The sequence below is a fragment of the Planococcus citri genome, chromosome 3, assembly GCF_950023065.1.
Source record: "Planococcus citri chromosome 3, ihPlaCitr1.1, whole genome shotgun sequence".
In the NCBI taxonomy this organism is placed as follows: domain Eukaryota; kingdom Metazoa; phylum Arthropoda; class Insecta; order Hemiptera; family Pseudococcidae; genus Planococcus; species Planococcus citri.
In genome coordinates, this window is record NC_088679.1 from 80,243,325 (window position 1) to 80,268,146 (window position 24,822).

General features: G+C 34.5%; 2 protein-coding genes across 4 annotated transcripts; one reads left to right on the forward strand and one right to left on the reverse strand.

Annotated features, from left to right (window-relative positions):
* Positions 1-1,224: 1,224 nt before the first annotated feature.
* Positions 1,225-7,582, forward strand: LOC135839673 (uncharacterized). The gene is made up of 6 exons (XM_065355807.1): positions 1,225-1,890; positions 2,080-2,299; positions 2,469-2,534; positions 2,637-2,673; positions 6,483-6,550; positions 6,778-7,582. The coding sequence occupies exons 1-6, from the start codon at positions 1,708-1,710 to the stop codon at positions 6,834-6,836; spliced, it is 633 nt and encodes a 210-aa protein (XP_065211879.1). The 5' UTR covers positions 1,225-1,707; the 3' UTR covers positions 6,837-7,582.
* LOC135839672 (uncharacterized) lies at positions 6,859-24,706 on the reverse strand. Of its 3 annotated transcripts, XM_065355806.1 has the most exons (8): positions 23,289-24,706; positions 15,004-15,055; positions 12,300-12,401; positions 12,081-12,183; positions 10,505-11,478; positions 8,942-9,120; positions 8,424-8,626; positions 6,859-8,317 (listed from the first exon to the last, which is right to left on the reverse strand). In XM_065355806.1, the coding sequence occupies exons 6-8, from the start codon at positions 9,083-9,085 to the stop codon at positions 7,840-7,842; spliced, it is 825 nt and encodes a 274-aa protein (XP_065211878.1). In that variant the 5' UTR covers positions 9,086-9,120; positions 10,505-11,478; positions 12,081-12,183; positions 12,300-12,401; positions 15,004-15,055; positions 23,289-24,706; the 3' UTR covers positions 6,859-7,839. The 3 variants fall into 3 exon arrangements, with proteins under 3 accessions (XP_065211878.1, XP_065211876.1, XP_065211877.1); XM_065355804.1 differs by having other exon boundaries at positions 8,942-11,478; XM_065355805.1 differs by having other exon boundaries at positions 8,942-11,478; positions 12,081-12,218.
* Between the last annotated feature and the right edge of the window lie 116 nt (positions 24,707-24,822).

Sequence of the window (24,822 nt, forward strand, 5' to 3'; positions counted from 1 at the left end):
CATCCTCTTTAAAATGAGCTATTAGCGAAAGCTCTAGATGCAGCCGATCAAAACTTCTGGACGTTTAAAGTTGCGAAAACACGCTGCGCGCGGTAAGTATTGAACTTTGAACTAAAATTACTCAAAATTTAGAGTGGACACATAGGTATTTTAATACATCAAAATGTTCGTAATCTTATCCTCTTTAAAATGGTTGTTTACCGAAAGCTCTACCTTCAACCGTTCAAAAGTTTTTGAAGATCAAAGTTGCGGAAAGTGTTCAAGTCGTGTTATCACTGTTATCAGTCAGTTATTTCTGATCAGTAACCACTTTTCGCATCTTCAATCTTCTAAAACTTTTGAACGGTTGGAGGTAGAGCTTTCGGTAAACGACCATTTTAAAGAGGATAAAATCACGAACATTTTGATGTATTAAAATACCTATGTATTCGATGAAAGTTTTGAGTAATATTAGTTCAAAGTTCAATACTTACCGCGCGCAGCTTGTTTTCGCAACTTTAAACGTCCAGAAGTTTTGATCGGCTGCATCTAGAGCTTTCGCTAATAGCTCATTTTAAAGAGGATGAATTTCCGAACATTTTGGTACTTTGAAACATGCATGTGTCCACTGAAAATTTTGAGAATTTTTAGTTTAAAGATGACGTACGTAGTATGCAAAAATCCGTAGAATAGAAGTATTCATAAAATCGTTATTTTTACTCGAAATGAAAAAAATTTAACATCAATCGATAGGGAATTTCATTGTCTTTAATTTGAGACCACATAGAAGTTCACCCGAACTCGCGAACATTCGGAAAAATTTGCGTTTATTACAGGAAAAATTGTATGCGTACTTACGGCGTTTCGTTTGTTTACGTTCTGGGAAGAAAGAAAATGGCGGTCCAGCATACCCCCTGTTACAGTTCCCTAGTTTCGTGTCCAGAGGGAAAATTTTCCGTTTCGTTTCGTGTCTTTCGTTTCGTTTCGTTTCGTATTAACAGCCCTGGCTTAGCCAAAGCCCTAAATTTTTCTAGCTTTAGCCGTTAGCTTTAGCCAATCCCATTGGCTAGACATCCCTGCTGATAGCCAAAAGCTAATCGATGATTGGCTGGAAATCCCTGAAAATCAGTTAAAAATTACGTTACGTCCGTTACGTGCTACGTGCGGTGCGGTACCAATGCGGTACTTCCGCACAGTGAACTGTCTGCTACATTTTATTTCTGTGGCTCAGTGCGTTGTCGATTGTTGTTTTTTTTTCGTCAATTTTTCTACTTTTCTACTGATTAAAAGTGATTAGCGCGATTACCTGGCTTCGCTTCGCTGGCAAGTTGAAATTGACATGCAGTAGGTACGTAGATACCTTTACGTAGATGGATGCAGAACACTGAATAGCGTGTGCAGAATTTGAGCCAAATACCTTCGGTATAAAAAAGTACCTATTTCGGAATCATTATCGTCGGTGTGATTATATACTACATACGTTTGTGATAATTTTGTGAAATATTGCGAATGAAATTAAAACCGATGATACGTCTCGATCTCGTCGATTCATCCGCCGTTGGTTAGTATCGAGTTTCAATTTTTGTCGCGTTTTCTCGTACGAAAATGTACGAAAAACACTGCTGAAAAGTTGACGTCGAACGTTCTCCTTACTGTATCGTTCCCATAGCATAGCATTGTCGTACAAGTGTCAAGTGTGAAAGACTTTATACACATCGTGATCGAGTCATGGAGTTGTTAAATTCTATAATCGGTGTTCCGTATATGTTTCATTGTTTGACGGTAAGTGGCGTTCTTCTGGGAGCTATATTGTTGTTCGTATTCGGATTCAGATCTGCCGAAGAACCGTCGTTCAACAAAATTAAGGCCGATTCGAAGTTGAACGCGAAAAAGAAGAAAGGAAAAGACAAGGCGAGTACCAATGATTAACCTCGTCTTACCGTATGTGTAGATGTACCTAGGTGTATACCTACGTATTACGTACGTACACGTACACTACACGTACGTGTAATCACGTTGGCACCCTAGGCAGCTGCCGCATCCACCCTTGTAAAGTGCAATATGTTTTAATCTTTTATTTCGCGTTGTTTGTTTTTTTAGAAAAGCGCTTCCAGTTCGGGTTCGCCCAAAGCGAACGTCGTCGTTAAAGCGAAAACCACGAAAAGCGACGATAAAGCGAGAAAAAGCGGAGCTTTGAAAGATTCCAAAAATGTCAACATCGACTCCAGACAAGTCAACGACCAATCATTCGCCACCAAGGAAAGGAAGAAGAAAGGCAAAGAAAACGTCGACGTTAAAGTCGACTCGAACGACGAAGAAGGTAAATTTTAGCGAGATTACTCGAGTAATCGTACAAATTTACATAGGTACATCAGCTACGTATCATCGTTGCTGTTTAGAGTGTTGGCGAATTGTCATATTTTTGTTTGCGAGTACTTACCTATTTTCGATTGTCTTATTCGCATTATTTTTATTTTTGATTGAAACAGCTGGATGGGAACGAGCGTTATCGCGTAAAGATAGAAAAAATAAAAAATCGCCAGAGTTCAACGAGGGTAAGTACATACGTACGAGTACATATGTATGTAGTTGGTAGTCGGGTACTTCCTCTTCGGTATCATTTACCTAATTGTTCGTGGTTAATTTTAATTTTTCAGTGTCGAAGCGTAATCCAAAAGACTCCAAGAAAGAACAGTAAGTATCTACAAAAATACGAGTAGGGTTCAATTTTACAGTACGGTAGAATACGCGTAAGTACACATTCGACTACCGCTCCACTCGAATGAAATATGTACGAAGCCAGCGGTATCGAGTACATACTCCAATGTGTACGAAGTACATAAAAAATTACTATATTAGTACGGCTACTTAGTATCTTGTACCTAAAGTTTGAGAACCTATCACTTTAATCCTTAGAGGCCTAGACCAAACTGGAAGTGATTCAAAAAAATGCTTTCACTGTTTTGAATAGGACTTACATGAATATCACTTTAATGTGTTGTAAGCCCCCCTGCCCCTCAAAACTATTTCGTAAATGAGGGGGTCAACTTTTTCATTTTTTTTGTAAATTATGAAAATGCAAAATACTCAATTTGGCCCAAATTTGAGGTAATCTTATGTAATCTCATTCCACACACCTGATTATTGAAAGCAAATCCTTGATGAGTCCTGTCCCATTTTTAGTGGAGCGTAAATGAGGTAAAATATGCCCCAATATGCTCCATTTTTAATTTTATGAACTTGTTAATATGCTTTCATAAAATATAATCACAAAGGTTATACGCAGGGGGTACAGAGCAATTTTGTCATTTTTTGATTACCTGATTTTTAGTCCGGCATATGCCAATAGGAGTAATTGCACCCCCCTCCCCGCCGATCCTTCTGGACAACTTTTTTCTTAAAGGTGACATCCTAAGGAACATTTTAAAGCAAACTTGCCAAAAAAAAAGTTGGCCTTACTTACAAAATGGCGGCCATTTTGATTGACGGGTCAGCCGAAATCGCAGATTTTGCGTTTTCACATAGGATTTTCACGAACCTTTTCAAATTTTACCATGGTAGATCGAAAGATCATGCAAAAATTCATCATCTGTCAAAATTTCAAGTGCTAAAGTGGGTTTTTCGATTTTTGGTGAATTTTTGAAAATCAAATTTAGGCTAAAAATGAGGGAAAAAATCAAAATTTTACCAAATTGACCAAGAAAGCTGAAATTTGGGATATACCCTATTTTCGACATGCCAAATCGATTGGAAACGGTTTCAACCCGTTTTGAGCAGTTCTAGACCCTCCAGCAGATTTTTGAAAATCGAAATTCCCACAAAATTCCATCAAATTGGAGTTGTAAAGCTAAAATCTATTCTAAAAACTAATTTCAATACGCTACGAAGTCAACTGCAGGAGGATTTCAAGTCGTTTTGGAGCCTCCAGCGACTTTTTGAAAATTCCTAAAACCTCCAGCAGATTTTTGAAACTTTAAATTTTCACAAAATTTCATCAAATGGAGATGGAAAGCTGAAATTTACTCTACACTCCAATTTTAACACCCTCAGAAGACGACTTCAGGCGGGTTCAAGTCATTGTAGGACCTCCAACGACCTTTTTGAAAATTACTGGAGCCTCCAGTAGATTTTTGAAACTTGAAATTTCCCCAACATTAATTTATCAAATGGAGTTAGCAAGCTGAAATTTACTTCGCAGACTACATGGTGGTTTCAAATGGTTTTGAAGCTTCCAGCTACTTTTAGGAAATTTCAATTTTCCAAAAAAACGTCATACAACCTTTTAAAAAGTTGCTGGAGGCTCCAAAACGACTTGAAATTCACCAGCAGTCAACTTCGTAGCGTATTGAAATTAGTTTGCAGAATGAATGTCGACTCTCCATCTTAGTTTGATGAAATTTTGGGGAAATTTCAAGTTTCAAAAATCTACTGGAGGCTCCAGTAATTTTCAAAAAAGTCGTCGGAGGCTCTAAAATGACTTGAAATCCGCCAGAAGTCGTCTTCAAAAGGTGTTAAAATTGGAGTGTAGAGTAAATTTCAGCTTTCCATCTCCATTTTGATGAAATTTTGTGAAAATTCAAAGTTTCAAAAATCTGCTGGAGGAAGCAGGAATTTTCAAAAAGTCGCTGGAGGATCCAAAACGACTTGAAATTCACCTGCAGTACTTCGTAGCGTATTGAAATTAGTTTTTAGAATAAATTTTAGCTTTACAACTCCAATTTGATGGAATTTTGTAAGAATTTCGATTTTCAAAAATCTGCTGGAGGCTCCAGAACTGCTCGAAACGGGTTGAAACCATTTCCAATTGATTTGGCATGTCGAAAATAGGGTATATCCCAAATTTCAGCTTTCTTTGGTCAATTTGGTAAAATTTTGATTTTTTCCCTCATTTTTGGCCTAAATTGGAATTTCAAAATTCACCACAAATCGAAAAACGCACTTTAGCACTTGAAATTTTGACAGGTGATGAATTTTTGCATGATCTTTCGATGTACCTTTGTAAAGTTTGAAAAATGTCGTGCAAGTCCTATGTTGAAACGCAAAATCTGCGATTTCGGCTGACCTGTCAATCAAAATGGCCGCCATTTTGTAAGTAAGGCCAATTTTTTTTTTGGAAGTTTGCTTTAAAATGTTCCTTAGGATGTCCCCTTTAAGAAAAAAGTTGTCCCGGAGGATTGGCGGGGGGGGGGTGCAGTTACTCCTATTGTCATATGCCGGACTATGATTATTGAAAGCAAATCCTTGATGAGTCCTGTTCCCATTTTTAGTGGGGCGTAAATAGGAAAAAGTTGAGGTAAAATACGCTCCAATATGCTCCATTTTTAATTTTATGCTTTCATAAAATATAATGGAAAAGGTTATATGCAGGGAGGTACAGAGCAATTTTGTCATATTTTGATTAACTGATTTCGTAAAAGTGGTCAAGACATGAGACACGAGTACATCAAGTACGGCATATCGCACCTCGGGAGTAATAAGGTTACATCTCAAAAATGTAAAATTTTACAGGAGAGTGATTTTCTTTTTTTTTTAAAACTTGATTCATTATTTTCATCAACTTATAATCAATTGTGAGGAATGAATAGCAGTAGCACCTCATTTTAAAGATCCGGTATCGTATCTTCATTTAGCATGAGAACAATTTGAAAAAAAGATCTTAAAGAGGAAATGTTACAATGTTTGGAAAACATTTTGAGTTATAACCTTTCATTAAAATTGATCTGGAGGCGAAAGGAAGCATCAAATAAAAATTTCAAGTGAACAAAGTTGTAGAGAATTAAATTTCCAATCGACACAATGTCGTTAGTTTTTTTCTAGAGTGCTTAGTTTTTGAGTTTTTCTCAAAAAACTTTTCATTATACTATATGCAAATTCATTTTTATGAAAAGTGATCAATTTAAGTTTTTTTCTATTTGGTACAAACCAATGAAAAATACACTTCTTGTGACTATTTCTATCTGACAAACATTCAAAACAATCAAAACTGTTTTTTAACACTTTGTATGTACGAAATTTACTCAAAAAAGGCGGAGTTTTTTTAGATGTGCCCTTATAAAACTCCAAATAACTTGCAATGTTGTTGGGATTTTGAGTTAGGCCATTTGCGTTTTTTACAAGATCTAGATAATGTACCCAACTCAAAGTGTTATTTTTGTTAGAGAGGGATCATACTAACCCCAAAAATGCAAAAATGTCAAAATCGATTTTTTTTTTATATGTAACCTTAAGTACTCCCGAGATGCGATATAAGATTGCCTCAAATTTGGGCCAAATTGAGTATTTTGCATTTTCATAATTTACAAAAAAAATGAAAAAGTTGACCCCTCATTTACGAAATAGTTTTGAGGGGCAGGGGGGCTTACAACACATTAAAGTGATATTTATGTAAGTCCTATTCAAAACAGTGAAAGCATTTTTTTGAATCACTTTCAGTTTGGTCTAGGCTTTTAAGGGTTAATTTGCCAAGTGCCCACTGTATTAACGAGTATTTGTTTATTCTATAGTGAGAATATGAAGACCAAGACGGCTCAAAAAGAAAAAAAACAGAAAAACAACGATGGCGATGATTTGGGTTCGTATACTTTTTGCTCTACATGTACATAATATACATTTATGAGGTGGATAACTTAGGTAGTAGTTCTTACTTCTTAGTTATTTATCAGGTACTCGACTGAGAAAAAAAAACAAAAATAGTTTTACACCTACTTCCTTTTCATTCGGCTAATATAAAACAAAACCGTTACCGCATTTTAATTTCAAGTTCAGTTTTTTTTTCAACGGTTTTCTCGATGTTCGCAGGTGCGTGGCAAGAAGCGAAAACGGGTAAAAAACGAAGAAAAGTCCAAAAAGAAGCGTGACATTCGTTTTTGCTAGCGGTCGCAGAGACGAGCTCGACACGCGAGTACAACAAATACCGATGGCGTTGGCAGTCGCATTATTACGAAGACCAATGTACGACTGCCTCGGCGATGCTAATGCTGACGCTGATGCCGATTTTATGTATACTTGGACTTACGTGCGAGCCTGTTGTTACTTTAATCATCATCGCTGTTCTTGGGGTGGAATTTTACGTTGTGTGCGGCGAAGAAGCTCGTCGTTGTTTTGGTTCTTTTACTTTTAAGTTGTACAATTGCAGGTAACGTACAACGTACCTGATACCTACTACGAGTTATCACAATATAGTACGTGATACGTTTTCGACCAAGTTTACGTGTATATGTGTTTGAGTGTGTGAGTGTGCGTGCGTACAGTCGTTACGATTTCTGTGATTGTAGGTAGGTAAGGTATGTATCTTGTAAAAATGTGTGTAAAATGTGCGTATATATTACCTATTATATTTTGTATTATGTATTATGTGTGTATCGTGTACTACTATGTACTATTTATGTACGGTATTACCTAATAATACAGACAGCTACCTTATGACTAGTACGTACTGCGTACTACGTTTCCTAGGGTACTTCATTTTAAATATGTAGCTTATGCCGAGTGCAATAGCAAATATTTTGTTTTTGTTCGTACGATGTAGTTCGTGTAAATACATAATTAATTATGATGATATTCTACCAAACAAACCCGTATTAATTAAAGCTATTTTGTTGTAGACCGTGTATTCGATTTTATTCGTCGCGTAATTCGACTCGATTGCAAATAGGTCTACATTAGCTAGTACGACGAGCTACATACTCGTACATTATTTTTCAGTTTCATCGAGGGAGAAAACAAAACTTGAAGTTATTGGCGATGAATTTTCAACATTTTTTACAAAAATTCCTACTTTTTCATTTTGAAATATTGATAGACACCCTGTATTGCTCTTCGTTCGGTTTTGTATAAAGGTTGCTGAATGATTGTTATTAATTATTTGACTTTCGAATTTTTGTCACGAATCGCCGGTTTCACAGCAGCCGCCGCCGTCTTTACTGCTTGTTGGTCTGATTTTGGTCTGCTAGGCTTCAATTTGGGCTTAGGTTTGGGTTTGGGTTTGGGCTTGGGCTTCTTTGTTTTGTACGATTTTTTGGTCGCTGTACGTTGCGATTTAGCTTTGGCTTTGGATTTAGCTTTCTTCGTACGCTTGGCTTTCTTGGTGCTGCTGGTCGTATTGTCCTGTCGCTGCATCAGCTGTTTCTCATTTAGCGTTACACATCGTTCGTACGAGTCGTACGCAAAGACTCGACAAATCTCATTTAAACAAAATTCTTCGCCGCATTCGCGACACGAAATGATTTTCATTTCTGTGATTCCGGCCTTATTCTTAGATTTTCTCACGTACCACGTTACGGTTTTATTTCGTTCTTTGAGGCGAGCGTGCAATTGTAGCTTTCCCAACTCTACTAACCTGTAATACGAGATACGAGTATCGCACATTTCATCGTACCTACGTACTTTTACTTGCGAGTATGAGTATATACCTATTACCAACGTAGGTACGTATAGGTACTTACTTTGAAAAATAGTCTTCGTCTGACTTGAGTTTTGGCCGAAGAGACGTCAGCATTTTCCATTGAATGTTAACTGCGCACAAATCTTCTAGACGTAACGATCTCATATCCGAAGGAATAGGATTTGCATAAGCAAACGTTGTACTGGCTTTGACTTTTTCATCGTCTGATTTTTTTTCAAATACTTTAACTTCTTCGGGCCGAATCTTAAAACCATTCAAAATCAAAACGAAAACAAAAATGAAAGAAATAAAAAGCAATCAAACAAAACTACGCCTAAGAATACGAAAAAGTGATGCGAGTAGATGGATGCAGGGCAACTATACTTGTACTTAGGTACCTACAGGGTGTCCAATAATACCCAGCATAGCTATAGCGAGAATTTTCGCAGTGAAATGAAGATTTTTAGTTCGGTACTCGGTAGGTATATCTCTATTCATTCCACTTGAACGCAGTACTCGCCGAGTATATCTATTTCTACTCGTAAGTACGTATTTTATTTTGTCGCTTAATTCGCATACCTTATCCATTTTTATTTTGTATTCTGGAACCTTTTCCACCACTTTTTTCAGCTCTTCGTGACTGTTTGCAGAGCTTCTCGACAAATCCAATATTTGCACGGGCTCCTTTTTTTTGGTTAGAAAATCGTCCAATTTCAAAGCCATATTTTCAGAATGCGTTTACAAAATTCACGCAGAACCTGCAAAGTAAGAAAATACGTTTGTAGGCTACTAGGTGCCCACTTGCCCATTTATCCTGCTTCTCGAATGATGGCTGCTGAACCTAACATTAAAGGAAAGCCCAACTTAGGATATCCTACCTATTGCACCTACAGAAGTATTACTGTAAGTACTTTATAACTACTTACTATAGGTACCTATATTAGGTAAGTACATGCACGCTGTTTCACAAACGATAAACAAGTAGGTACCAACCACTTATGTCATTCGATTGAAATTTACGTTCCAGAAGAAGCTGAATGAAATCGTAAATCTATTCCAATTCATCACATATCTCGAAGAACAAAAATTCGAAAATCACCTACTCGCACTCGAAGAATAATATTGAAAACGTTTTACGTTACCATGGTGACAAGATACATGTATTTACTTGAATGTGAATGCGAAAATTGGGCGAGTTCGTTGAATGAAGAAATTCACTGGCGACGCCAGCCTGTGTGCCCACTGCCCAGTGCGCACGGGCACACCTGTTCATTTTCCAAAAATAAACAAAAATTACTTTTACTAATTATTTATAAATTCTTTACCAAAAACTCATTTTTGTTAAACCAAAAGTTATTTTTGAATAATTTTAAGTTCATTTCTTGATGCATCAAAATCATTTTTCTTACTTCAATTTTTAAAACATTATTGGGCCAGAATGAGAATTTTGGAAGGAAGGGGGGGGATTTTACAACTTGGTTTTATAATTTTGAAAATTGGCACACCTGTTCAAATCGTCTGGCGTCGCCACTAAAAATTTAGGTTGGTTGTAGCTTAAATGTCAAAACTTGACGGGTTCGTCGAATGTAGATATGTTTTATGATTTTCTTTCAATTTATTCGATAAAACTAATCTTTTCAAGATCCTTTTAGAAATCTTTCAATGCCTGATCAAAATTCTTCAATTGGGGCCACTATCTTTTTTTATTTTTTTCAAGTTGGTGAATTTGGAATCATTAAATTTTTATTTTGCATAAAAAATTACCCATACTTAATTACTGCGAGTATCTACCTGATATTGTATCAGTTATTGTTTAATATAACTTGGAAAAAATTCATCAATAAGAAATATTTTTACAATTTTACAATTATTTTGTTTGACTTTGAAGAACTTGGAAAAAATCATTTAGAAATCCCTATCAATAAGATTTCAGTTGTAAGTTTATAACAAAAAGCATATCCATGAGCCATGACTTAAAAGTTGAAACATTTTTCACAAAAGAGACTTTTTTTATTATTTTTTATTTTATTAAAATATGAAAATGGAAAATTTTGATCACCTTCTTAATCTTAATGCTAAAATTTTTCAATCAAATTTCGAAAAAAGAAAACGCGTATTCAAAGTAACTCAATATTCACTTACCTTTCCACCATCAATATAGATCTACATTGATCCATGAAGTAAGAATCTTCATAATCTGCTGTCAAAAAATATTAGTAGGTATGACATTCGAATTCATTGTTGATTCGTATAATACATCATTACCAAATAAAAAGGGGTTCATAATCATAATATCTAAATTTTAACAAATCCAAACCCAAAACGTTCAAAAAATTGAAAAACAAAATTCAAAACATCTATGTAAAATAAGTTTTTCAGCGTGGTTTGGTTTTTCAAATTTTGTGTCACCGAATGTATGTACAAAGTATAGTATATACTTGGCTTGTATACTTGGCTTTTCAAAGGAAAAAAATATGAAAAGAGAAAATTTTGATCATCTTCTTAATGTTAGAATTTTTCAATCTCGAAAAAACGCGTATTCAATGTAACTCAATATTCACTTACCTACCTTTCCGCCATCAATTGATCTACATGATCTATGAATCTTCATAATTATTCTGCTGTCAAAAAAATATTAGTACAAACATTATACAATTACAATTGAACATGACATGAAAAATAATGAATGCAATTAGGAATACATCAGTGATAGATATAAATAGGTACGATAATTACCAACCTAACCTTAAGTATCCGGATACTCTTACAGTTGAAATGCATTTCATAGGTACTTACATAGATTTAGGTACATAATGCTACACACAATTATTTGTCAAAATAAATTACAAAATACATTTTCAAATTAGGTGAAGTACCTACTTATAACAATATTAACATTTTTACAAAATGAAATATGATTACATCGTCCAATTTTAGAGTATGATGGTACTTTATGGTAAAAATCTATGATGTCCATTTTCCATTCCAATGACATGATGAGTAATATAGCTAGCGAATATTTGTGGCATTTTGAATACGCAACATGTACCGAACATTCACGCTTTTAAAATATTCTTTCCCAAAAAATTGACCCCGCCAACTGTTTCCATAGGTACCTAAATAGAAAAAACAATAAAAACAAAGTTACAAACCCATAAAAGTTACCATGAACCATGAACTATGATAAACAAATCTCATAAATTCACGCCTTAAAAAATTTATTGTATCATTTGTATCTCAGTTTCCGGAACTTACCTACCACTAAAATATTTAAAAAAAAAAAGAAAAAAAAGAGGGAGGTTCAAATACGTATGTAATGTACGTATTAGACAGGTAGGTACCAAGCACTTTTCATCAGTGTAAATGTGCCAAAATTTCGTGAAAAGTATTTCCACATAAAATAAACTGGCAAGGGGAGGAGGGTTCATCAAAATCAAATCATATTCAACTTAAACTACGGTACGTGTGTGCATTGTTTGAAAAATTCCGACATTTGTCGATAGCATAAATCCAATCTTAATGTAAATAAACCGATGACTATTTGATGTTGCCTTCAAAAATCTACCCATTGCTCTCAAAAGTGAAAACTCTCCGGTACTTTAAATCATTTTAAAATTCATCTCATCTGTTTACGATCTCTGACATATGAAGCTGACCTCATCAGACGTGTACGAAGCAATTTCTATAAAATATTTTTAAAAAAACAAAAAACACTCACCAACGATCGTAGTTTGTTGAATTTGTCTTCAAATTCATCTCGTGTAAGTCGTAATTCTATCAAATGAGCAGGAACTTGCCAAACTATTACATTTTGCAGCTTTCTAAAGTAATCATACTTTTAAATATCTTTACTGTGCTAAATATTGAAAATGCATTATATTTTCATACATTCGTACGAGTATTTACAAGAATGAGAGTATGGTTTACTTAAGGTTACCTTGATTGGTGTCTTGAGATTTTCAATAGCATGATATGGGAAGTCCGAATCAGTAATTTAGTTTGAGGATGTCAGTCGTCAGTGGGTGGAAAACAGCTAGCCCTTAAAAAATGACACATTATCAAAAGGTATTAAAATATTTTTCATTTTAATTATGAACTTCCCATTTTATTCTAAATAATAATACTCTATTGAAAAGAGCAAAACTTTTTTATAAATTAACTGAGGAAATTTTTCATACTAAAAGATAAAACACTACAAATGGAAACCAATTCTCTACTCCATACTTTCCCATTCTCTTTTTTCCCCCAAGTTCATCAGTTGATCGATTTCAATTCCCCTTGTGGAATTTTAAAATGCTTGAAAAGTATTGCCTCATAAAACCGATCTGCTATTTAGAACGAATATAATATAGGAACCGGAAGCTCAACTAAACTTTTTCATATCGATAATTGAATATATACCTCAAAACGTTACGTTTGGGGCAAATCGCAGGTTCGTTCCCAAAATAGATTGAAATTACTCGTACAAAAACTTGTAGAATTGGATTTTTGAGCAGCGCAAAATTTTATCGAGCCCAAAATTTGGTAGGATGGAGGTCTTTCAGATACTAATTTGATGTAATTAATCTACTTAATTATATGTATTAGTCAAACGAGCCATCGAGGCTGCGGTGCACAGGAACACAACCCCCCCCCCCCCCCGAGCAGCAATGACAACAAATCATACCCAGAGTTCAACATGTCACCGCAAGCAAACGCAACGAAGCATTGCAGCAACGAGAGCCCACTCTGCCGTCCAACCATCAGGAAAATTTTAACCATCATCGGGAAAATTTTAACCCATCACAGGAAAATTTTAACCCTCAGGAAAATCTTTTCCCAACTGCGACAGGGAGCCTGGAGACCCGAAAGACCCTCGCCACCACAAATTTCCACCACGCCCACCAACAATGGCACATCTCCCTCCACGTAATCTTGGCTGAAATCACCACCAGGAAGCGTGTAACCGGCACCACAGACTTAATTTCCATTTTTATCACACTGACCTGTATTGACTTGACTGAGCAGACCGAGACTGGGCTGACCTTACGGGTGGGTGGACAAGTAAGTCGGCAACTGAGCGTATATACAGAGAATCACCAGTCGGTGAGACTGAGCAACCGGACTGACTAACACCAGAAACTTTGGACTTGTGAGACTCGGACTCGTGAGACTCGGACTCGCGTAAAACGCCGTTTTCTCCAAATTCAACACTCTGGAGCTTTGGAGACTCATGAAGGATGAGCTCGTCATTGCGCAACTCGAACTCGTGAGACTCGGACTCAATTTTAAAGTATCTCTTCATCTCTGGTGCAGCGAGACAAGGACGACAGACCCTCCGCTGCAAAGACATGTCCGTGCAGCAGATCCGACCAGAAAATCCTCAACACTGCAGCCCCGAATGCAGAGAGTCCAGAGAACGCCCTAGGAAAGCTTATAGACCCGGGCAGACTCAGACAGACGGACAGGTTGTCTTTTTGACATTACGTATGCCAGATTTTGTTAAACTTGAAAGAAAATCTATCGAGAGATACTGACTTTTGAAAACAGAAAAAAATTTTCTCTACTTCCTGACATAATGTAAGATTCTAAAACAGCTTGGAAAGAAGATCAATCAAAAACAGTGTGACGAGGCTGACTTTTGAAAACTTGGCAAAGAACCAGTCAACTTTTTGACATGATAATGCTATCAAAATAATAATAATAATAGTAATATTAACAATAAAAATGACTCATACAATTAACTCAGGGACAGGGTCAGATTTTTTCAGCCAAAAATTCAGAAATCATAAAAAATGCATTGCTAGTGCAAGTCAATTCTCAACTCCATACTTTCCCAGAGATCATTCCCCTTTTTTTCCCCACAAGTTCATCAGTTCATCAATTTCGTGAGCCTGTTTCAAAATTGGAGAATTTTTCAGAAGACAGCGAATGAAAAGACCTAGACACCTTTGTATGGAAGCAGCCGAGAGCCCGTCTGACACATCGCAAGCCGTGCCGAATCCAGTGAAGAGGAAATTCGAGCCACCTACCAAAAATGTCACCAATTTTTAGCAGACTCACTTGATCGAAAAACTTTAAACTTCTACAAATTTCAAGTAGGAAACTAATAGTCTGAACTAACTTTTGAAACCAGTCCCAGCTTTCAGTTATTCTGACCTGATTGCAGTAGGTAAGTATAGCTCATCAACAATAAGGTTTTCTCTATAGGTTCAAAAATTGAATCGTATTGGTACACATAGCTACATTATTAATAATACTAAAAAATATCAAACACTTCTCATCACTGTCAAGGTCAAGGTGCTAAAATTTCTTGAAGGTGTTGCCTCATGACCAGCAACTTGGAAAATATGGCAGAGAGGGGACATTAAAATCGAATAAGTACCTACTTACTCGTATTATAAACATTTTTGGTCAGTGCCAATGTGCTATTTACGTCAACGAAGTACCAAATATGAGTCATGACCTTCCTAAATCAGATGAAGAAATTTGGAAAAAAAATCACTTACCAAAGAATGCGTTGAATTTTTCTTTAAATGATTCTTGGAAATTTTACCAATAATAAACACGTACTTGCCAAGTAACGATACTTTACTGCTTTTCAATTATACTCATGCTTCCAGCTGCATACTCGTAGAATAGAAATCTGTACATTCACATACCTATTCAATTCGAAGTCATTTTCCCTGAAGCTGAATCTTGGTATGATCAAACCTATAAGAAGTAACATTTTATTTACAATAGGTATATTACACTGTATTCACACATTTACGGGAATGAAAACATGTGAGGTTAATGAAAATGCATTTATGACTTGATGATCGACTTTTAAATGCATTCGCATTATTTTTGGTTATTGTTCATTTCAGATTTTTATAGCACGACAAATACTGAAAAATTTTGATTCCCCCCCCCCCATCAAAACAAAATTTGATTTCTCCTCCCCCCCCCCTCAAAACAAAATTTGATTTCTTATATTCAAAACATCTTGGAAATTTTTTCAGTTGCCTATTTCTTGACATTTAAGGCTTAAGAATCACCCACAACATAAATAAGAGTAAGACTTGGAATATAAAAAAAATTGAAACAAATGAAAAATTGAATTATTAACAGTAATTAATCAAAAATTTTACAGGTTTTAAGAATTAAGGAAGTAAAAATTTCGATTTCGATGAGCTACCCCCCCCCCTTCCAAAATGATTTATTTTGAATAAAATTTTAGAGTAATTTTTGAAATCACAAAGTTTCTTACTAGAAGAACATTAATTAACCAAAATGAGTTCAATTTTGTACAGTGGTAGGTATAAATTAACGTATTATTTCAAAATATAACGACAGTTTGAGAAAAAAATTTTGACTCCCTTTTTCACAATTTGAAAATTTTTATCCGTCCAACGAATTCCCCCCCCTACCCTTCAATGAAAATTTTTCATTGTACTGTAGGAAAAGGCCATCTACAGCATATTCACTATCACTGTGCAAAATTGCAGGCAGATCGATTGTACATTCGACACCATTATCGCTCCTATTTTATATTTTCTCAACAAAATAAATCACAACTTTAACCTCACTTGAAAAAAAAATGACATCGAAACCGCAAAAAAATTGTCAACTAGAAAACGTATTGCCGGGCAAAAAAAGTTTACCCAAGGATTACTCAAATTTTTCTCAAAAAAAGTAACTTTAGTAACCAAAAAGTAACCAAAAAAATGTTAATGTAAAAAAAAAGGGACAACCAAAAAACTTCAATGTGATATAGTTCAGATAAGCCTCCCTACTAAAGGTGATAAAGAGGGGAATTCCTCCCGTTGGGAGAAGATTAGAAATATTCCTTAGGCGGGGAATATTTGCCTTGCCAATACCTAGATAGCTCAGAAGGGCGTAGAATGACTATTCTGTCCTATACATCATTTAAAAGAATACCTAATAAATAAGTCTCTGCTCTATTTACAAGGTATATTTACATTTTACACACAAATTCCTCCACATACATAATTTTCTCTAATCCTAGTAGAAAGTATGAAACGAATGAATTTAATTTGAGATGATCTCGCCATGCGTGTGTTGGCGTAGATCATAAAAATCGAAACAATAATCTGTCTTGAGATTTTACCCTAAACACCTGTGAAGAATAGGATATGCGAAAATAAGTAGTTTTGCTAGTATTTACATGAGAAAACAACATAAAATTAATCTTCATGGATTACGACACCTTGCTCGAAATCCATGCGAAAAGTACATTATTAAACTTAAAATAAATGAATAAGTGTATTTCACCACTTACTACCAACTGTACTTGTTTTCCATCTCTTTCGGGTGCCTAACCAATAACTAAGGCGTTCGATGGAACTTAACTAAACGAGGTGCATTTTAATTCTTTGCCTATCTTGGTGGTGCCCGGGTGCAGCCCAAGATATCAAAAAGGTACACTTGTCATTAATCGTACAATAGGCACAATTAATCTCACCAATTTACGCAGGCTATTAAATTTACCATCTAACGAGATGGAGAAAACAAAAGGACTTTACCATGGTTTCCTCAAATAAGGAGATCCCATGGAATAATTTTTATCAACGTCTCGAATACGAACCGACAACCGCGAATCATCAAAATAAGAAACAAGACATTTTTCAGAGTGTAGAGTAAGAACCGCAAAGTCCTGCTTAACTGCAATTCGACTACATTACTCGAAAACGATACTCTGAAGACTCATGCGATTCCGCGAGAAGATCAGTATTATAAAGAGACTTGAGATGGTCAAGTCTCCTCCCCTATTAGTGGGGTACCAATATGCCCAAAAATCCTATCTCGGACTATAAATGTCACCAAGAATCCCTATGTCGAGCTATAACTGTCAATGGCTCGCAAGCCCTTTCTCTTCGAGAAGGGTGCCGCCTTGTATGCGCGAGTACGTACTGTACTTAGCCTACTTCTTTTAAGATATTTATACACATTACCTACATTTCACTATAAGGGATATGTTACGTCAGCACTACCTTCGGCAGTGGGGCCAATCTGCCCTCTGTCAAATGCATACAAAACATTACATTTAATTTTAGATTTAAAAAAAAAAAAAAACGTAATGAAAATTTCGATAGAATTTTTTTTCAATACCAACCATTTTTGAAAAAAAAAACTAGCACAAGCCCAAAACAGATAATTATTAACATTTTCAAAACTAAACTACTAGTAGATTAAAATACAAAAAGAACGCATGAAAAAAATATTAGATTCCGGAAACATAATCGAAAAATTTGTTAAACTACTGAAAAAAATTGCAAAATTAAAAGAAGAGGGGGAAGTCTACCGAAACAGGGAGGAACGAAATTTAATCTGTCATTCGAAATCATTTCAAAAAATAAAACACATAAACACCAATTGTAAAATAGCAGAAATATTGACATGAGCGAGGATTTGACGATAAAAAAACAAATATTCAAGTGTTAAGAAATAATAACATGCCATAATTTGTAAAAAAAAAAAATTTGCATAAATAAGAAGATTCATTTTAGAACTGGAAACTTATTATAAAATTAACAGGAAAAGATGACGAGGGGAGGAGGGGGGGGGAAAGATTGCAATCCAAATTTGGAAAAAAAGTGAATTGTGAAAAAATCATTTTGAAAATTCGAATACAAAAAAATGTACGTTGCTACAAAAAGAGAAAAAAACCTCCATCAAAACTGTCAAAAATTGACACGATTCAAAAAAAAAAACATGGAAAAAAGGCGACAAAATTATTGAAATTGAGAGAAAATAACCAAAAGAGGAAGCAGAGCGAAGATCAAGATCTGGAGAAGAAAAAATAGTCAAAAAATAATGCTGAAAAACCTCTTTGTGATCTTATTATAATAAATCAAAATCGCGAAATTCAAAATGAACTAGAAAACAGAGTTCTGTCAAAATTTAAAAAGGTTGAAAAAAATCACGAGGATACCAGAATAAAAATTCGATTAGAAGTAGAAAAACTCCACCGAAAAAATTAAGGTAAAAAGCGCTAAAATTTAAGAAAAAACATTGCAAGAATTATTGAAAAAAAAACTCACGAAATTCGACGATATCAAGAAATCCTCAAAAAAAATTCCAAATAAAAGCATCGAGTCTCAAAGTCCAAAAAAAATCTTTAAACAGGGGAATTCTGCAAAAATTTAGGCAGAATATTTTTTTTTTAAGATTTGGGGCTAAATTAGGAGAACATTTTATTAAAAATCTCGAAAATTCTAGAATAAAGGTTTCGCTGAAATTAAGAACAAAAATTTAACCAGAAAAACGAATCGATAAAATTCAAAACAAAATTATGGAAATGAGAGGCGTTTCGCGATATGGGTCCTTGTGGTGATTCGATGTTTTTTTTTTTATTGGCGATTCCGACTTACTTTTTCATGAGAAATAGAATGGTGCAATCAGATTTCGCCTATCTCATCAACTTCTCGTTTTAAAAATTACTTGAACATGAATACTCAAAAACTCACATTTTTGGGAAATCGAAAAACAAAGTTTTTCGTTTGTTTTTGATTTAAAAAAAAAGAAAAAAAAGGTGGATGGAAAAATTATTTTATTGTTGTTACCTACGTAAAATTTCATGGCGAATCCGAATTTCTCGGTATTTTTTTGCGGGGTAGTCTGTAACGTTGTGTAAATTCGCCTTTTCACCACAAGGTCCCTTTTCTAAATCACGGATATCAGGTGATGATGAACGAATTTCGTCAAAATTTCCCATCCAACCTATACGCAAGACAACACTGCACCCGAAAATCAAAAAAAAAAAAAATCGAAAAAATCGAAGCAATTCGATGTTTTTTCTCTCCTGAAAAAATCGAAATATCACCACAAGGGCCCTTATCGCAAAACCCCCTCTCAAATGAAGAAAATGGAAAACTTTCGAAAATTCAGTTCTGCAAAAATCATTAAGAATTCAGAACAGAGAACTTGTGAGAATTAAAATTATGTATACATTCGGAAATAAAATTTGGAAATTTTTTTGAGGAAAATCATCGAAAAATTTCTAGTAAAACTGAAGACGATTCAACAGAAAAAAATAAAATTCGAACTTGAAAAAGAAATTGTTCAAAAAAAGAGAGGGAAGATTTCAAGATGCAGAAAAATCCACCACAAAAGGTGAAAATAAAAAAAACAAAGTCATCAAATCCTGAAGAAGCTCCCCTCCCTTCTCGAGACAAAAAAGTGTAATAGTAAATGTGGCCCATATTCCGAGGTAGGAGGAAGGGAAATTACCACTAGGAGGGGATCTCTGGTTAACGTAATGTTTCTATCTGTGGACCAGTCCAACCTACAATCAGCCTAGACAGTGAGGTAGGGTATAGGCGGATTGGGAACGTAAATAGGTGTCTAAGTTTATAGCTTATGTTAATAGGTAGGAATTGTATTAACGATACCTTTCTGTGCGAATTCGCGTTAATTAGTTGTGTTAATAAGTTGTGCATTGTATTTTGTGTAAATATAGTCAACAATACACAGTTTATCTGTAATGTGTTTGCTTTATTTCCGTTACATCGCGTTCTGAGATAGGATAACAAGTGAATAGGTCTCAGAGAAACCATTCGCGAGCTAAGTGTCTAATTAGGGACCTATTTGGACTTATATCGATGTCGTTTACTAAAATTATTCATCAGTAGGAGTCAACTTAATTTCCACTCTCAAAAGATCAAAATTTAAAGGAAATTATGATTTTTGGAATAAGAAAAGTCACAATTCCACAAAAATGAGAGCAAAAAAAATCACTACTTGTTTTTTACAGCATAAAACTCAAATAAAAAACTGTTGAAATAAAAAAAAAATGCAGTCAAAATTTAGCCAAAAAAAATGATCACAATTTAGAACAAAAGTACAGAATCGTGAAAATTCAAAGTTAAAAAAGTCTGTCAAAACTGGAGAAACTTCGCCAAAATTTGAAACGAGGAAAAAAATGTAAATTCCAAGAAATTATCGAAAAACTTCAAAAAAGAGAACTCGTGAAAATTCAAAAAAATCATACCCGTCAGAATTAGGGGAAAATCTACAAAAATTCAAAACAAAACTAACCAAATCGGCGAAAAAAAAAATTCACAAAATTCAAAAAAGACCATCGAACTGAAATAGGGAGAAATCCCAACTATTTGAGCGATAAAATCACACAAGCTAGAATGAAAATTTTTATGAAAAAATCACGCGAATTCAAGGTGATAAAATTCGCTAAAAATTCAGGCGAAAAAAATCATCAAAATTATTTTGGAAAAAAATCACTACCAAAATTCAACATAAATAAAAATCAATCAAAACAGGAGAAAAACCACTAAAAACCATCGAGGAATTCAAAAATAATAATACCTATCGAAATTGGAAAACCTCTTAGTACATTTCAAAAGAAAAATCAACAACACTGAAACAATTAAATCCATAATAGGGCACTAATCCATAACGCTGAAAAAGCAGTGATGCCATTCAAATAAAAAGCAATGTTTTTTTCAAAGAATTTTGGAAAAAATTTTGAAGAAAACAAAGGAAACTTGTGAAAAAACTCGGAAAAAGTAACTTTTAGTAACCAACATTTTTTAAAAGTAACCAAAAGTTACTATTAGTAACTTTACTACAATCCCTGTTTACTTGAAAAGTTCAAGATCGTAGTTTTCAATTGAGGAGCTTGGTTACAAAGTTAGACAAACGCCACAGGGTTGATTTTGAGAAAATCTATGTTTTTTGTTACAAAAATATACAGCATTGTAAAGGCGGGGGATATTTGATAAATTGTAGTGATGATACTGAGTAACAAAAATACAAAAAATATCCTTCCACCATCACCCCCCACCACTAATAAAAAGAACCTGAAAATGCACTTGTCTGATTTTGAAACCAAGATGTAGATAATTTGAAATTGAAGCTGTCTAGATCAGTTAGGTTTTGATACGTATAGGATTTTTAACCCTCTTTCCATTTCTGAGGTCCCTTAGTTTCGAAATAGTACATAAAAGGGCAAAAAACTCGATCAAAGTTGCGCCTTAGTTTCAAACACAGACATGTGAACATTATCTTAGTTTCAAAATGAGACATATCCTATCATCTTAGTTTCAAAAACAGACATATCCTGGATATGTCTGTTTTTGAAACTAAGACAATTTGCACATGTCTGTGTTTGAAACTAACTAAGGCAAAACTTTGAGCGCGTTTTTTACCCTTTTACGTACTATATTGAAAATAACAGACTTCGGCAATGAAAAGAGCGTTAAAAATCCTATAAGAATCAATCTAACTCGATTTTTGTTGAAGTGGCGTTTGTCTAACTTTGTAACCAACCTCCTCAATTTATCATCCATCAAATTTCCAAGGAAAACAACATCGTCACTCGAAACATTTAATACATTATTAAATTTCACTTTTCCAATTACAAAAGCGACATCGACATACGAATAAAAACATACCCCCACATCGATGGCGCTTTCAACTTCACTCGCATCACTATTACGATCATTTATAATCCGATTACCTACCAAGTTTTAGATTCACCAATTTTAGAACTACGTAGGTACCAACCAATCGTGAAAACCCATATTGAAGGAAGAATCACCAAAAGAAAAACCAAAGCGTTTAACAAAACGAATATTCAACATTGATAAAACATTTTGTATTAATTTCTGTTTTCAGAATACAAAACCTATCTCTGACTGATAAAATTTTGGTGGAAAAATTATTTTCTATCAAAAATTTAGAACAATGAACATAATTGTTCGAAAACATTCATCTTTCATCAACGCTAGAATTGTTCCACAATTCCAATTCCACATTTATACGAACGCTAGAATTTTCAATTTCATTAGAGCGATTCCCAAATTTAAATCTGAATTCATTATTACGTTTTTACTCGTATTTTGGACCAAAATTAAAATAACACCGATAGGAAAAATAGCATGAGCAACCGACGCTTCCAAATTAGGTATCATTACTCAAATTGTTTATTTCGATCAATTTTTTAATTCGATTTACTTTCTATTTAACGTTTTTTTCCCTACCAAACTCGTTTTCTACAAAGTAAAAACTACCACGTACTCGATTCTCAAACCTCTTGGATAAGAATTGCTTCTCCGGTTCGCCATATTTACACCATAAATTGCATATCTAGTTTGCCGTAAATACGTCGACTAGAGTTGGAGTGCGGTGAGCAGGGTTAAAAATACACTCGATGGTACATTACTCGTCGAGTCACCGGACGTCAAACGATTCGAGAGGTAGGTAATCAGAATCACATCAACGAAATAAAAAATTACGTACGTAGATAAATAGAGAAATGGTTATACTCGTATTTAAATCAATAATTTTAAATTAGGAAACGACTCGAGATTTTTGAAAAAATGAGAAAAGAATCATTTCGTTGTCGATCATATCGCTAGGTACTCCAAACGACTCGCAAGGAAATTACGTTAACGAAGAAGAAAATTATGCACACAGATAGATACAGGAACGCGAATATTGATCATTATTAGGTAAATTTTGAATCGTATGGTATTAGAAAAAACGACCGTTAGAATTAATTAAGCCAAGATTGGAACTACAAACGAGAGAAAACGCGAAGAAAATTCACTCGAGTAGGAACGTGCGATTTTGTCGTTGAAACACACCGGAAATTTAGAATAAACCAAGAACCACACGAAGGATATTTAAGCATCGAAATCGTGGTATCATAAACGGATATTTAAAACACATTGATTATTTGATATTAGAAAAAACAACCGTTAGAATTAATTAAGCCAAGATTGAAACTTCAAACGAGAGAAAACGCGAAGGAAATTCACTCGAGTAGGAACGTGCGATTTTGTCGTTGAAACACGCCGGAAATTTAGAATAAAACACGAATCACGCGAATGACATTCAATCGCATCGAAATAGGTACCTATCATAAACAAAATATTGAAAACACATTCACGTAATAAGTAATTAATATAAAGTACCTACTCACCGATTAACCGAAGCAAAATGAAGAAATGATCGTAAAACAACTGGACGCCAGGCAACACGTACGCAAAACGAACGTTGATCGTTGACGTAGAACACCGCACTTGATCCAAATGAACAATCAATTAATCGAAATTAAAATGGAAACCAACAAACGCGAAAATAATACATAAATAAATACAGTTACAAAATAGCTTATATAACGAAACACGAAATCAAAGTAGATATTTCCAAAATAGCAAATAAACCATTAACTACACTCCGACACAAAAGTCGCGATCTCGCTACAGAGCTACAGGCGATCGATCATTCGATCTCTATAATTCTCTCGAATAAAATACAATCGCACGGTCATCGAGTAAATAAAACACGATTGTACGATGAGGATACACTTATTCGAAACATTTTAATTAAAAGTAAGTAAAAATACCCCATTAACGAATAGAATGAAACCGCAACTTGAATGACGAACGTAAAAGCTTCGACGTACGTTACCGAAATGAGCTGACTAGTACGAACTCGCACATACGCCAACGGTTTAGTTGCAGCGGCGTGATGAAGGTGCGCGCGACGAGGGAGGGGTTCGTAAAGCTCAAAGCACGTAAACAAACATTCAAAACAAACTTTTCCGGTTTTTTGCTAGAAAATTAGAAATTTAACAATGACGAATGAATTAATAATTAAATAAAATAGCTTATCATTATCAGTAGGTATAAAAGCTGTTAGTTTTTCAATATAATTCAACGATCTATCTACGTATGCGACTCAAATCATGAATGAATGAATCAATCAACGATCAACGATCAACGACCAACGTATTTATCGCAAACAATTGAAATTATTAGAATATCTTGTAAAAAGAATTGGGAGATGTAGTTTTGCGTTTTATGATGTTTCATCTTCACGACAGCATAAGGATTCTAGTTGTTGAGCATTAAAATACAAATACTACCGATGATATTTAAATCGGCAATACATCAGTAGATTCTTGTTGAAAGATCTTTCGGTTTTTCAAGTCTAGAAGTTTCAATTGGAAACATATTGAGAAGTAGTTTCTCTTGATCTACATAATGTACGTAGTATTGAAATAGAAAATTGAACCTGATTGTCATCGATGCATAAATATGTGTACGTTGAAGAAACAGTATTTATGATTATGAACAAAAATTACAAAAATTGGAATTGGTAGGTACTACGTAGGCACTTATTCATTTCTTATTCAAATGGTAAAATAACGAAATTAAATTAAATGTAGGAAATGACTATCACAACTCGTAGACAAATATACAAATAAATGTACGTAGGTAAATACACGTAATAAGATACCGAAACAGCAGAAGACACTCAGACAGTCAGGTCAAAACTCAAATTTTGAATTTGTAATATCATTAATGGATAATTTTGTTTTATTAATTCATGTTTTCAAAATAATAACTCAAACTCGAACGCGGTATAATAACAAGTCAAGTCAAAAGGTTCTTGTAAAAAGTTTTGAAAACGACGATCGCGTATGTCATCATCGACTACACCTTCGAAAA